The 16,222-nt window shown below is 42.3% G+C and overlaps 1 protein-coding gene across 6 annotated transcripts in view; it reads left to right on the top strand.

The window, feature by feature from the left end:
* Positions 1-16,222, top strand: part of LOC118397897 (rho-associated protein kinase 2-like) — a 73,354-nt gene that overhangs the window by 16,879 nt on the left and 40,253 nt on the right. For all 6 annotated transcript variants that reach the window (XR_008071393.1, XR_008071395.1, XM_052471288.1 and 3 more), the window contains exons 3-7: positions 2,754-2,854; positions 3,798-3,935; positions 4,039-4,299; positions 7,703-7,844; positions 8,213-8,351. Coding sequence is in view for 4 of the 6 variants with exons in the window: in XM_052471288.1 (XP_052327248.1) it covers positions 2,754-2,854; positions 3,798-3,935; positions 4,039-4,299; positions 7,703-7,844; positions 8,213-8,351 (781 nt within the window). In the remaining 2 variants the exon portion in view is untranslated. The remainder of the gene's footprint in view (positions 1-2,753; positions 2,855-3,797; positions 3,936-4,038; positions 4,300-7,702; positions 7,845-8,212; positions 8,352-16,222) is intronic.

Genomic DNA, 16,222 nt, shown 5'->3' with positions numbered 1-16,222 from the left:
TTTATCCGAGCATTCTGACCTCGCAGCAGCAGTCAAGTACCCAAGCTAACTGGCTAAAGTTGCTTAACTTCAAGCAAATCAAATCAAGCAAATCAAATGGTATTTGTCACATACAAAAGGTGAAGACCTTACAGTGAAATGCTTACTTACAAGCCCTTAAACAACAAAGCAGTTTTAAGAAATTGTAAAAAAATTTAAAAAAGTAACTAATATTTAAAATAAATAAAAAGTAACAAATATTTAAAGAGCAGCAGCCCCATCGATGAGAATGGGGGCGTGCTCGGTCCTACTTTTCCTGTAGTCCACAATCATCTTGTTTGTCTTGATCACGTTGAGGGAGAGGTTGTTTTCCTGGCACCACACGGCCAGGTCTCTGACCTCCTCCCTGTATGTCTCATCATTGTTGTTGATCAGGCCTACCTACCACTGTTGTGTAATCTGTAAACTTAATGATGGAGTTGTGCCTGGCCATGCAGTCATGAGTGAACGGGGTACAGGAGGGGACTGAGCACGCACCCCTCAGGGGCCCCCGTGTTGAGGATCAGCGTGGCGGATGTGTTGTAAGTCGCTCTGGATAAGAGCATCTGCTAAATGACTTAAATGTAAATGTAAATGTTTACGTACCATTACCACCTGGGTGTGGCCCATCAGGAAGTCCAGGATCTTGTTTATGGTGTTGAACGCACTATGGTGTTGAACGCTGAGCTGTAGTCAATGAATAGCATTCTCACATAAGTGTTCCTTTTGTCCAGGTGGGAAAGGGCAGTGTGGAGTGCAATAGAACCTGCATCATCTGTGGATCTGTTTGGGCGGTATGCAAATTGGAGTGGGTCTAGGGTTTCTGGGATAAGGGTGTTGATGTGAGCCATGACCAGCCTTTCAAAGCACTTCATGGCTACAGATGTGAGTGCTATGGGTCGGTAGTCATTTAGGCAGGTTACCTTAGTGTTCTTGGGCACAGGGACTAGGGTGTTCTGCTTGAAACATGTTGGTATTACAGACTCAGTCAGGGACAGGTTGAAAATGTCAGTGAAGACACTTGCCAGTTGGTCAGCGCATGCTCGCAGTACACGTCCTGGTAATCCATCTGGCCCTGCGGCCTTGTGAATGTTGACCTGTTATGGTCACATCGGCTAAGGAGAGCGTGATCACACAGTTGTCCAGAACAGCTGGTGCTCGCATGCATGTTTCAGTGTTACTTGCTTCGAAGCGAGCATAGAAGTAATTTAGCTCATCTGGTAGGCTCGTGTCACTGGGCAACTCGTGGCTGTGCTTCCCTTTGTAGTCTGTATTAGTTAGCTCCAACGAGCATCGGAGCCAGTGTAGTATGATTCAATCTTAGTCCTGTATTGACTCTTTGCATGTTTGATTGATTGTTCGTCCGAGGACATGGCGTGATTTCTTATACGCTTGAAAGCGGCAGCTCTACCCATTTAGCTGAGTGCGGATGTTGCCTGTAATCCATGGCTACTGGTTGGGGTATGTACGTAGGGTCACTGTGGGGGACGACCTATTGATGAAGCCAGTGACTGATGTGGTTTACTACCCTATGCCATCGGAAGAATCCCGGAACATATTCCAGTCTGTGCTAGCAAACAGATTTGTGTCTGGAATTTGTGCCTATCAAAAGCTTGGGACTAAAATGGTGATCTGCATTTTTGTCAATTTAGTTATTGACATAGCTTTGTTCTGTTTTAATGTTCTCAAGCTATATAGTACTCTAAATACCCCAATTCATGTTAAGTTCAAAAGAATGCAAGATCAAAATTGCTGACTGGGGGAATGGACTGTACAAGGTGTCTGAAGCATTCCAAAGGGAATGTTTACTCCAATAATGTGTCAAGTTGGCTGGATGTCCTTTGGGTGGATGACAATTCTTTATACACACTGGAAACTGTTGAGTGTGAAAAACCCCAGAAGCTTTGCAGTTCTTGACACAAACTGGTGCGCCAGACACTTACTATCATACCCTGTTCAAAGGATCTTTTGTCTTGCCCATTAGCCTTCTGAATGGCACACATACAATCCATGTCTCAATTGTCTCAAGGTTTAAAAATCCATATTTAATCTGTCTCCTTCCCTTCATCTACACTGATTTTAAAGTGACAAGTGACATCAATAAGGGGTCATAGCTTTCATCCAGATTCACCTGGTCAGTCTGTCATGGAAAGAGCCTGTGTCCTTAATGTTTTGTACACTCAGTGTAGTTCCAAGCTCTTGTAATGAGAGAAGAACATATTCTGAATATATTCTGATAATTTTACTCACCTAGTGACTGTAACCGTGCTACTGGCAACAATTTAATTCCGTTTTTAGCCGCTGTTTACTGACACCTGTCATAACAGAACTAAGTGCATTTGTAAATTGATCCATTATTCTGCACTCGGGTGCACTGTCCAACAAGATTGATTGGATTGTTTTGCCAGTGTGAATGTACAACCTCTCCCTTAGTTCCAGGTTTATAACAATTAACTACAGTTTCTGTATCAACCCTGCCTTGCAATATTTCATATCAGAAGACTATATAATAACCAGTATGAAACCCGACGCCAAACATATATCACCTTTACTGTTGCAATTGGTGACACAACACAGGTAGACGGGCAAGTTAATGTAACTAACCACTGGTACAACTGCAAAGGTATTTGACCTCTGTGAGGCCCTTGCTGACCTCTCCTTTGAACGCAACCATTTGCGTCGGCCTCTGTTTGCAAGGTAACCCATTTGACCTCTGACCTCTGTCTATCCTGTAGATGAGAAGGCCATGGTTAAGATGCGGGACCTGCAGATCAAACTGGAAGACTTTGACAAAGTCAAGATGATCGGCAGAGGAGCCTATGGAGAGGTGCAACTGGTGAGAAACTCCCTCCGTGTGTTTGTGTGTTTGTGGCACAATGATACAACGATACACAAACAGATGAAGAACATCTCCAATCCTCACTGCCTGTGTGAGCTCTTGCTCCCCCTTCCAGGTGCCCGTCTGTCTGCATGTTTTTCTTTGTGTATTTTTCAGGTTCTGTGTACCTTGTAATAAAGGCATGTTTAGACAGGTCGTGTGTGTGTTGGAAAGATTCATTTTGTGTCTGAAGTCTTGTGTGAAGAGGGGGCTTGTCGATCTGTGTGTACATGTTGTCCTGTGGGTGTCTTGTGTTTTTTTTTGTGTGTTGTCATGTTGTTTGCAGGACTTTATGTTATCAAGGGCCTTCAAAGGCATTCTCTAACTTTTTCACAGTCAGTGACATTGTATCTTGTCTACTGGTGACTATGTTATGAATGTGTGTTTATACTGCTTTCTTTGGCGGGTTCCCTCATAAAATAAATCATGAATCTCCGTAGCGTCTACTACTATGAATAAAGTGTGTGTGTGTAATCTTATGCCTCGTCATCTCAGTCTCTTAATTTAAAGACTCAATCATGGACACACTTACTGACAGTTGTGGCTGCTTTGCGTGATGTATTGTTGTCTCTACCTTCTTGCCCTTTGCTGTTGTCTGTGACCCATAATGTTTGAACCATGTTTTGTGCTGCTACCATGTTGTTGTCATGTTGTGTAGCTACCATGCTGTGTTATGTTTTGCTGCCATGTTGTGTTGCTGCCTTGCTATGTTGTTGTCTAATGTCTCTATGTAGTGTTGTGTCGTCATGATGTGTGTTTTTTGTCCTTTTAATCCCAGCCCCTGTTCCAACATGAGGCCTTTTGCCTTTTGGTAGGCCGTCATTGTAAATAAGAATTTGTTCTTAACTGACTTGTGTAGTTCAATAAAGGTGAAATAAAAAATGTACCTCCCCTCCGCCAGGTCCGTCATAAGGCGTCTCAGAAGGTGTACGCCATGAAACAGCTGAGCAAGTTTGAGATGATCAAACGCTCTGACTCCGCCTTCTTCTGGGAGGAGAGAGACATCATGGCCTTCTCCAACAGCCCCTGGGTCGTCCAGGTGAGGGAGACGTACACTCACACTCATACACGTACAGTACACACACCTCTCACATACTCCAAATGTCAGTCAAGCTGTTATTGTTGTGATATGTGTTTTCCAGCTGTGCTGTGCTTTCCAAGATGACCTCCACCTCTACATGGTGATGGAGTATATGCCTGGTGGAGATCTGGTCACCCTGACCATGAACTACGACATGCCAGAGAAGTGGGTCCGTTTCTACACTGCCGAGGTGGTGCTGGCTCTAGATGCCATCCACTCTATGGGTTTCATCCACCGCGATGTGAAACCGGACAACATACTACTGGACCAAAATGGCCACCTCAAGCTGGCTGACTTTGGCACCTGCATGAAGATGGACTCTGTGAGTTTGCAGGGGAGTTGGAGAATTGGATGAGGGTCTAGGGCAGTGCTACCTCGTCCTGGGGAGCCAAAGGGGTTCGCATTTAGTTTTTTTTTGCCTTAGCACTAACACAGCTGATTCAAGAATCAACTCATCATCAAGCCTTCACTTGAATCAGGTGTGTTAGTTCTAAGGAGAAAACCTAAATGTGCACCCCTTTGGGTCCCCAGGACTGGGAAGCACTGGCCCAGGGCCTAGACTGGGCTGTGGGGGTTTTCTGAGTGAGACGCCATCCTAACCCGAAATGGTCTTGTTATGGTAATTTTGTCTGAAACACCAAACTCAAGCCCTAGACCTTACTTTTTTTTCTGCTTTCTTCTGTAACTTTTAATTCTAACATGAGCTAATTTTAGACTATTTCCAAGGTGATGAACTGTCTACTGCAAAAATCTGGGTTTGGGGGAATTTCACTGCTCCAGTGCACCACCATGTGGTCAGATTATGAATCGTTTAGTGTCAATTTCCACATAGAAAGTCCATCAGGTTAAGTTGCTGAATCATGACTTACAGGACAGGTAAACTGTGCCAAAAAGCTCAGGTTTCCCAGACACAGTTTCCCAAACACATCCTGAACAACCTGCCTTCTAAATATACATCTGCTGTCTTCAACTAGGATCTCAGCGATCACTTCCTCATTGCCTGCGTGCGTACTGGGTCTGTAGTCAAATGACCACCCCTCATCACTATCAAACGCTCCCTAAAACACTTCAGCGTGCAGGCCTTTCTAATCGACCTGGCCGGGGTATCCTGGAAGGATATTGACCTCATCCCGTCAGTAGAGGATGCCTGGTTATTCTTTAAAAGTGCTTTCCTCACCATCTTAAATAAGCATGCCCCTTTCAAAAAATGTAGAACTAAGAACAAATATTGCCCTTGGTTCACTCCAGACCTGTCTGCCCTTGACCGGCACAAAAACATCCTGTGGCGTACTGCATTGGCATCAAATAGCCCCTGAGATATGCAACTTTTCAGGGAAGTTAGGAACAAATATACACAGTCAGTTAGGAAAGCTAAGGCTAGCTTTTTCAAACAGAAATTTGCTTCCTGTAGCACTAATTCCAAAAGGTTTTGAGACACTAAAGTCCATGGAGAATAAGAGCACCTCCTCCCAGTTGCCCAGTGCACTGAGGATAGGAAACACTGTCACCACTGATAAATCTACAATAATCGATCATTTCAATAAGCATTTTTCCATGGCTGGCCATGCTTTCCCCCTGGCTACCCCCAACATCTCAGCACCCCATGTATAGCAACTTGCCCAACCCCCCGCTTCTCCTTCACCAAAATCCAGACAGCCGATGTTCTGAAAGAGCTGCAAAATCTGGATCCTACAAATCAGATGGGCTAGACAATCTGGACCCCCTCTAAAAGGATCCACCAAAATTGTTTCAACCCCTATTTCTAGCCTATTCAACCTCTTTTGTGTCGTCTGAGATCCCCAAAGATTGGAAAGCTGCTGCGGTCATCCTTCTCTTCAAAGGGGGAGACACTCTAGACCCAAACTGTTACAGACTTATATATATATATATCCTACCCTGCCTTTCTAAAATCTTCGAAAGCCAAGATAATAAACAGATCACCAACCATTTCGAATCCCACCTTACCTTCTCCACTATGTAATCTATTTCCGAGACGATCGCGGGTGCACCTCAGCCACGCTCAAGGTACTAAACGATATCATAACCACCATCGATAGAAGACAATACTGTGCAGCCGTCTTCATCGACCTGGCGAAGGCTTTCGACTCCATCAATCACAGCATTCTTATCGACAGACTCAACAGCCTTGGTTTCTCAAATGACTGCGTCGCCTGGTTCACCAACCACTTCTCAGATAGAGTTCAGTGTGTCAAATCAGAGGACCTATTGTCCAGACCTCTGGCAGTCTCTATGGGGATGCCACAGGATTAAATTATTTTTCTCTTTTCTTTGTATATATCAATGATGTCGCTCTCGCTGCTGGTGATTCTCTGATCCACCTCTACGCAGACGACACCATTCTGTATACATCTGGCCCTTCTTTGGACGCTGTGTTGACTAACCTCCAAACGAGCTTCAATGCCATACAACACTCCTTCCGTGGCCTCCACCTGCTTTTAAATGCTAGTAATACTAGCTCTTCAACCAATTGCTGCCCACACCCTCCCGGCCGACTAGCATGACTACTCTGGACAGTTCTGACCTAGAATATGTGGACAACTACAAATACCTAAGTGTCTGGTTCGACTGTAAACTCTCCTTCCAGACTCACATTAAGCATTTTCAATCCAAAATTAAATCTAGAATCTGCTTCGTATTTCGCAACAAAGCCTCCTTCACTCATGCTGCCAAACATACCCTCGTAAAACTGACCATCCTACTGATCCTCGACTTTGGCGATGTCATTTACAAAATAGCCCCCAACACTCTACTCAACAAATTGGATGCAGTCTATCACAGTGCCATCCGTTTTGTCACCAAAGCCCCATATACTACCCACCACTGCAACCTGTACACTCTCGTTGGCTGGCCCTCGCTTCATATTCGTCGCCAAACCCACTGGCTCCAGGTCATCTAAGTCTTTGCTAGGTAAAGCCCCGCCTTATCCCCGCTCACTGGTAACCGTAGCAAACAGCCACGCGCTCCAGCAGGTAGATCTCTCTGGTCACCCCCAAAGCCAGCACTTCCTATGGCTGCCTTTCCTTCCAGTTCTCTGCTGCCAATGACTGGAACAAATTGCAAAAATCTTTGAAGCTGGAGTCTTATCTCCCCCTCGAACTTTAAGCATCAGCTGTCTGAGCAGCTTACTGATCACTGTATCTGTACTCAGCCAATCTGTAAATAGCCCACCCGACTACCTCATCCCCATATCATTACTTACCCTCTTGCTCTTTTGCACCCAAGTATCTCTACTTGCACATCATCATCTGCACATCTGTCATTCCAGTGTTGATGCTAAATTGTAATTATTTTTTGCCTCTACGGCCTATTTATTGCCTTTTCTCTCTACTCTTCTACATTTGCTCACACTGAACATAGATTTGTCTATTTTTCCTTTTGTGTTATTGACTGTACGTTTGTTAATGTGTAACTTTGTGTTGTTTTTGTTGCACTGCTATGCTTTATCTTGGCCAGGTCGCAGTTGTAAATGAGAACTTGTTCTCAACTGGCCTACCTCGTTAAATAAATAAAACACAGATTAGGCTTAGTCCTGGACTAAAAATCAGAGTCACCATTAAAAGTGCTTCTTACTCAAGGACTAGGCTTAATCTGTGTCTGGCACACTGGCCCAATATGTTTCACTGTTTAGTTGACCTACTTTAACGATGTCTCTGTCTGCCTGTCTCCCCGCCTGCCTCTCCGTCTGCACGTCTCTCTCATTCCAGACGGGCATGGTCCACTGTGACACAGCGGTGGGGACTCCGGACTACATCTCCCCTGAGGTGCTCAAGTCCCAGGGGGACGGCTACTACGGCCGTGAGTGTGACTGGTGGTCCGTGGGGGTGTTCATCTTTGAGATGCTGGTCGGTGAGTGAGTTTCTCTGATCCTGAATCAGAACGGTTTTCAGGATCTCAATTGGAACGTTGACCTGCTAATGTTAATTCTCTTAGTTTTGTCATTTGGATTGGGGCTAAGCGACTAAAGATGGTTTGATTAACCCCACTCGGGTGATATGTAACCTTGCCTGAGACCTCAAGACTTGTGTTAGCTCCCTGAGCTAAAGTCTTGGATTTAGCTCAGCGGGCTAACAGCCTTGTGGCATGCCGTACACCTAGGTTTGAACCCAGTGGTCACACTACTAGGCTATTTGTGTTTATTGAAGCTAGTTTAAACCTCCCCTGTAAAGCCTAACAAAAGCCCCAAAACATATTTTAAATTTCACCTCTCTTTTTAGGTGACACCCCATTTTATGCTGAGTCACTAGTAGGAACATACGGGAAGATCATGGATCACAAGAATAACCTCAACTTCCCTGATAATGTGCAGATGTCCAATGACACCAAGGACCTCATCTGTGCCTTCCTGTCTGACAGGTACAGTATGTTTGACCTACGTAACAAAGCCCCCATGACCGGTCTGACCTCTCGGCTCCTTCGAAGTGTGATCTCTCTTATTATCACACTTTCCTGTGGAGGCTGTTACTGCCTTTTTAAATGAGAGGAGGGAGAGGTATGTAGGAGAAAAGCTGTCCCACTAAATGAAAGTGTCTTAACTAAACCTTCATAATCCCTTAATAAGACCTATATGCTTCAGCACTATTTAGCTTGAGCTAATGTCGTGCTACGCCACATAAAGGGAGGCAAACTGGTCATGCCACATTTTGCGGAGCACCAGTCATAAGGTTATGTAGCCTTATAGGACTCGTTTTAGTGTGGATATAGATACTTTTGTACCGGTTTCCTCCAGCATCTTCACAAGGTCCTTTGCTGTTGTTCTGGGATTGATTTGCACTTTTCACACCAAAGTACGTTCTTCTCTAGGAGACAGAACACGTCTCCTTTCTGAGCGGTATGGCGGCTGCGTGGTCCCATGGTGTTTACTTATACTTGCGTACTATTGTTTGTACAGATGTATGTGGTACCTTCAGGCATTTTGAAATTGCTCCCAAGGATGAACCAGACTTGTGGTCTACCATTTTTGTTTCTGAGATCTTGACTGATTTCTTTTGATTTTCCCATGATGACAAGCAAAGAGAAACTGAGTTTGAAGGTAGGCCTTGAAATACATCCACAGGTACATCTCCAATTGACTCAAATGATGTCAATTAGCCTATCAGATGCTTCTAAAGCCATGACATCATTTTCGTCAACTTAGTGTATGTAAACTTCTGACCCACTGGAATTGTGATACAGTGAATATTAAGTGAAATACTCTGTCTGTAAACCAATTGTTTGAAAAATGACTTGTGTCATGCACAAAGTAGATGTCCTAAACCGACTAGCCAGAACTAAAGTTTGTAAACAGGGAATTTGTGGAGTGGTTGAAAAACACGTTTTAATGACTCTAACCTAAGTGTATGTAAACTTCTGACTTCAATCGTATTCTGAATTTGCTTAAATGATTTGTGAAGTATCAATGTAGTGCTTATGAACACTATAACTATTGTTGTTAAGCCTTGAACAACTAACAAAGTTGTTCTTAGTTTAAACTGGAACCAGAAAAGATGGGAACACCTGAGTGAGCGATTCTTTGTTAATGGCTATTAGATACTTAGGATCCTAGTAGTTGATAGGAGTAGAGGTTAATGATTATACTTAGCATCATAGGAGTAGAGGTTAATGATTATACTTAGCATCATAGTAGTAGTTGATAGGAGTAGAGGTGAAGGATTATACTTAGCATCATAGTAGTTGATAGGAGTAGAGGTTAATGATTATACTTAGCATCATAGTAGTAGTAGTAGTTGATAGGAGTAGAGGTTAATGATTATACTTAGCATCGTAGTAGTAGTTGATAGGAGTAGAGGTTAATGATTATACTTAGCATCATAGAAGTAGAGGTGAAGGATTTTTTAAAATTGTATTTTACCTTTATTTAACTAGGCAAGTCAGTTGAGAACAAATTCTTATTTTCAATGACGGCCTAGGAACAGTGGGTTAACTGCCTGTTCAAGGGCAGAACGACAGATTTGTACCTTGTCAGCTCGGGGGTTTGAACTTGCAACCTTCCGGTTACTAGTCCAACGCTCTAACCACTAGGCTACCTTGATTATACTTAGCATCATAGTAGTAGTTGATAGGAGTAGAGGTTAATGATGATACTTAGCATCATAGTAGTAGTAGTTGATAGGAGTAGAGGTTAATGAGAAGCTGGGACATTTAGCGTTATAGTAGTAGTAGTTGATAGGAGTAGAGGTTAATGAGAGGCTGGGACATTAGCTGTATAGTAGTAGTAGTTGATAGGAGTAGAGGTTAATGAGAGGCTGGGACATTAGCGGTATAGTAGTAGTAGTTGATAGGAGTAGAGGTTAATGAGAAGCTGGGACATTTAGCGGTATATTAGTAGTAGTAGTTGATAGGAGTAGAGGTTAATGAGAGGCTGGGACATTAGCGGTATAGTAGTAGTAGTTGATAGGAGTAGAGGTTAATGAGAGGCTGGGACATTAGCTGTGTAGTAGTTGATAGGAGTATAGGTTAATGAGAAGCTGGGACATTAGCTGTATAGTAGTAGTAGTTGATAGGAGTAGAGGTTAATGAGAGGCTGGGACATTAGCTGTGTAGTAGTAGTAGTTGATAGGAGTAGAGTTTAATGAGAGGCTGGGACATTAGCTGTATAGTAGTAGTAGTTGATAGGAGTAGAGGTTAATGAGAGGCTGGGACATTAGCTGTATAGTAGTAGTAGTTGATAGGAGTAGAGGTTAATGAGAGGCTGGGACATTAGCTGTATAGTAGTAGTTGATAGGAGTAGAGGTTAATGAGAGGCTGGGACATTAGCTGTATAGTAGTAGTTGATAGGAGTAGAGGATAATGAGAGGCTGGGACATTAGCTGTATAGTAGTAGTAGTTGATAGGAGTAGAGGTTAATGAGAGGCTGGGACATTAGCTGTATAGTAGTAGTTGATAGGAGTAGAGGTTAATGAGAGGCTGGGACATTAGCTGTATAGTAGACGTCAAACACCCTTTCTGCTGCCACACAATGCCTGTCTTATACTCTCCTTCCCCTCTGTGTACTTTCTCTCACTCACTCTACAGTCTCTCTCTCACTCACTCTACAGTCTCTCTCTCACCACACACACACACACACACACACACACTCGCATACACACAGAGATGCACACACACCCATACACACACACACACACCCTACACAAACTAAGGTTATTATAGTAAACTGAAACTAAAGTAAAAACTACTTAGTCAACTGAAATAAACTATACTGAAACTATTATATTTGACTGCAAAACCACGTAAAATAAAAACCATAAATTATTTTTAGTTTTTTTTTCTTCTAAAAATTAATTGGGGTTTTGAAGGGTTTTATTTCGAATGGGTTTTTAATCTTCTGACTCTGTTGGGTAAAGGCTGCCAGTAGATGGCAACGTTTCAAATAGGCCGAGCTTGTGCATCAGTATCACTAACTGTCAGTAACTAACAGGGTGAGCACAGACTGTACTGGGCCACGGTAGAACAGCTTGTTAAGTTGCTGGAGCCGTTCGCAATCTACGCTGACCAGTTTTAAACTGACAGCCAGTCGCTGTCTGATGTGGTGCCATGCCTTCTCAACCTTGAGGCACACTTTCAGTCAACTACTGTTGCCAAACAGTTGTCACGGGTCCTCCTGAAGTCACTGTGGGAGCGCTTCGCATGCATACTAAATCCTCTGGCAGCCAACTTCAAGCCAACCCCTGCAGCAGCTTGCCTGATGACCCAAGTGGGTCTCTGGCACTTTGTTCAACAGAGATGGAGCCACTGATGAGGGAAGCAGAGTCTTGTACTTCAGCAGATCGGAGGACAGCTGTATATATTACAGAACATAACATGTCACGTGTGCTATGACTTAATTTGTTGTTGTTTTCCTCTCTGTCAGATAAACGTTGTTCTTACATCTACTACTAACAAAAATAAAACAGCATTGGATTGATGTAAACATGGGTAAGAGTTTCCTTACACCAGTCTAGGCGCGTATCCTTTAAATCCAAGTCGTATTAGGATGGTTTTATCATTTAAACCTAACCAAACCTACATCCTGGCCATGGAGTTGTACAGAGTCCTCTAGTGGCCTAAAGACTGTGTTAACATGGGCAGCGCCATTGAGGCCCTTCACCATTTTGATTTAGTCAACTGGGCGGAAGTCCAACTGCATTGGCTGATGCCTCCTGATGAACTGGTTGGAGTCATGACAGCTGGGTCATTGGGAGGGATCAGCCAATTTAGTATATTTTCTTGACCAATAGTTATTTCCAAGATGGAGATGGCCTTAATGGCACTGCCTGTACTCTCACAGACGCCATCATGAGATGTTATGTCTATCCAAGTCAGGGTCCTGGCCCATCACCTTGTGTATTACTGCCCCTCAGTGGCAAGAAGTGGCATCACAAAAACAAACTATAGGCCTACAACACATATAGGCCTACAACACTACAACACATATAGGCCTACAACACATATAGGCCTACAACACTACAACACATATAGGCCTACAACACATATAGGCCTACAACACTACAACACATATAGGCCTACAACACTACAACACATATAGGCCTACAACACTACAACACATATAGGCCTACAACACTACAACACATATAGGCCTACAACACTACAACACATATAGGCCTACAACACATATAGGCATACAACACATATATAGGCATACAACACATATAGGCCTACAACACATATATGCATACAACACATATAGGCCTACAACACATATAGGCCTACAACACATATAGGCATACAACACATATAGGCATACAACACATATAGGCATACAACACATATAGGCATACAACACATATAGGCCTACAACACTACAACACATATAGGCCTACAACACTACAACACATATAGGCCTACAACACTACAACACATATAGGCATACAACACATATAGGCCTACAACACTACAACACATATAGGCCTACAACACTACAACACATATAGGCATACAACACATATAGGCCTACAACACATATATAGGCATACAACACATATAGGCATACAACACATATAGGCCTACAACACATATAGGCATACAACACATATAGGCATACAACACATATAGGCATACAACACATATAGGCATACAACACATATAGGCATACAACACATATAGGCATACAACACATATAGGCATACACATAGGCATACAACACATATAGGCATACAACACATATAGGCATACAACACATATAGGCATACAACACATATAGGCATACAACACATATAGGCATACAACACATATAGGCATACAACACATATAGGCATACAACACATATAGGCATACAACACATATATAGGCCTACAACACATATATAGGCCTACAACACATATATAGGCCTACAACACATATATAGGCCTACAACACATATATAGGCCTACAACACATATATAGGCCTACAACACATATATAGGCCTACAACATATATATATATAGGCATACAACACATATATAGGCCTACAACACATATATAGGCATACAACACATATATAGGCCTACAACACATATATATAGGCCTACAACACATATATATATATATAGGCATACAACACATATATAGGCATACAACACATATATAGGCATACAACACATATATAGGCCTACAACACATATATAGGCCTACAACACATATAGGCATACAACACATATAGGCATACAACACATATAGGCATACAACACATATAGGCATACAACACATATAGGCATACAACACATATAGGCATACAACACATATATAGGCCTACAACACATATATAGGCCTACAACACATATATAGGCCTACAACACATATATAGGCCTACAACACATATATAGGCCTACAACACATATATAGGCCTACAACACATATATAGGCCTACAACATATATATATATAGGCATACAACACATATATAGGCCTACAACACATATATAGGCATACAACACATATATAGGCCTACAACACATATATATAGGCCTACAACACATATATATATATATAGGCATACAACACATATATAGGCCTACAACACATATATAGGCATACAACACATATATAGGCCTACAACACATATATAGGCCTACAACACATATAGGCATACAACACATATAGGCATACAACACATATATAGGCATACAACACATATAGGCATACAACACATATATAGGCATACAACACATATAGGCATGCAACACATATAGGCATGCAACACATATAGGCATACAACACATATATAGGCCTACAACACATATATAGGCCTACAACACATATATAGGCCTACAACACATATAGGCATACAACACATATAGGCATACAACACATATAGGCCTACAACACATATATAGGCCTACAACATATATAGGCCTACAACACATATATAGGCATACAACACATATATAGGCATACAACACATATATAGGCATACAACACATATATAGGCATACAACACATATATAGGCATACAACACATATATAGGCATACAACACATATATAGGCATGCAACACATATATAGGCATACAACACATATATAGGCATACAACACATATATAGGCATACAACACATATATAGGCCTACAACACATATATAGGCATACAACACATATATAGGCCTACAACACATATAGGCATACAACACTGAAAATAAATCATATAAAATGAAATAGATATGTTTTCAATCAAACAAACTAAATATAAAAAATGATAAATCAAGTCTGAAAACTAACTGAAACAACTGAATATTTTTTTTAAATGAATAGAAATAAAAATGAATATTACACCCCAACTATAATAACGTTGCTACACACTGACTCATACTTATTCCCCCTCTGTCATGCTAACTGCTCAGCTCCACCATAGGTTTTGCCATCAGTGTCATCTCAATGTGACATTCCTTTTACTCCACTACATTCTTAAAGAAAATAATGTACTTTCTTCTCCATACATTTTCCTTGACACCCAAAAGTACTCGTTACATTTTGAATGCTTAGCAGGACAGGATAGCCCCTGGATATCCATACATTAAAAAAATATATAAAACAATCGTGCTGTCTGATTTGCTTAATATAAGGAATTTGCAATGATTTATACTTTTAATACTTAAGTATATTTTAATACTTTTAGACTTACTCAAGTAGTATTTTACTGGGTGACATTCACTTTTACTTGAGTAATTTTCTATTAAGGTATCTCTACTTTCTCTACTTTTACTACTTTTACTACAGTATGACATTTGGGTACTTTGCCCCTACAGTACTGTACCAGTACTGTACCATTTTCATCCATTATGTGTAAGTACAATAGCTTTGTGTTCATTCAATTGTTGCTGATGGTTGTACTAAATTATCCTCTAACTACACAAGTTGCTTTTGTTTACATTGTGAACCTAGCTAGTCAATGTAGCTAGCAAGCTAGCTAGTTCTTGTAGCTTCTTGACTTCGTAAATGTTAGTTAAATAACCAGTGGTGTATAGTTGAGGCCATATGCAACCAAAAGGAATAATTTCCTCAACATCTGTTCACTGATGGCAATGCCGGACGCCCGATAGCTATAGTGTAGCAGGACCATTACACACTGTGGTTCACTGACTCCCTCCCCAGCTCACTCCATCAGTCAGTAAGGACCAGTCCCACCAACTCTCTCTACTCACCAGCTCAGTCAGTCAGTAAGGACCAGTCCCACCAACTCTCTACTCACCAGCTCAGTCAGTCAGTAAGGACCAGTCCCACCAACTCTCTCTCTCTCTACTCACCAGCTCAGTCAGTCAGTCAGTCAGTAAGGACCAGTCCCATCAACTCTCTACTCACCAGCTCAGTCAGTCAGTCAGTCAGTCAGTAAGGACCAGTCCCATCAACTCTCTCTCTACTCACGAGCTCAGTCAGTAAGGACCAGTCCCACCAACTCTCTCTCTCTCTACTCACCAGCTCAGTCAGTCAGTCAGTCAGTAAGGACCAGTCCCATCAACTCTCTCTCTACTCACCAGCTCAGTCAGTAAGGACCAGTCCCACCAACTCTCTCTCTCTCTACTCACCAGCTCAGTCAGTCAGTCAGTCAGTAAGGACCAGTCCCATCAACTCTCTCTCTACTCACCAGCTCAGTCAGTAAGGACCAGTCCCACCAACTCTCTCTCTCTCTACTCACCAGCTCAGTCAGTAAGGACCAGTCCCACCAACTCTCTCTCTCTCTACTCACCAGCTCAGTCAGTAAGGACCAGTCCCACCAACTCTCTCTCTCTCTACTCACCAGCTCAGTCAGTAAGGACCA

This window comes from Oncorhynchus keta, chromosome 19 (genome assembly GCF_023373465.1).
Source record: "Oncorhynchus keta strain PuntledgeMale-10-30-2019 chromosome 19, Oket_V2, whole genome shotgun sequence".
In the NCBI taxonomy this organism is placed as follows: Eukaryota; Metazoa; Chordata; class Actinopteri; order Salmoniformes; family Salmonidae; genus Oncorhynchus; species Oncorhynchus keta.
Note: the sequence above shows the minus strand (reverse complement) of the source record. Positions and strands in the feature narration are given on the sequence as shown.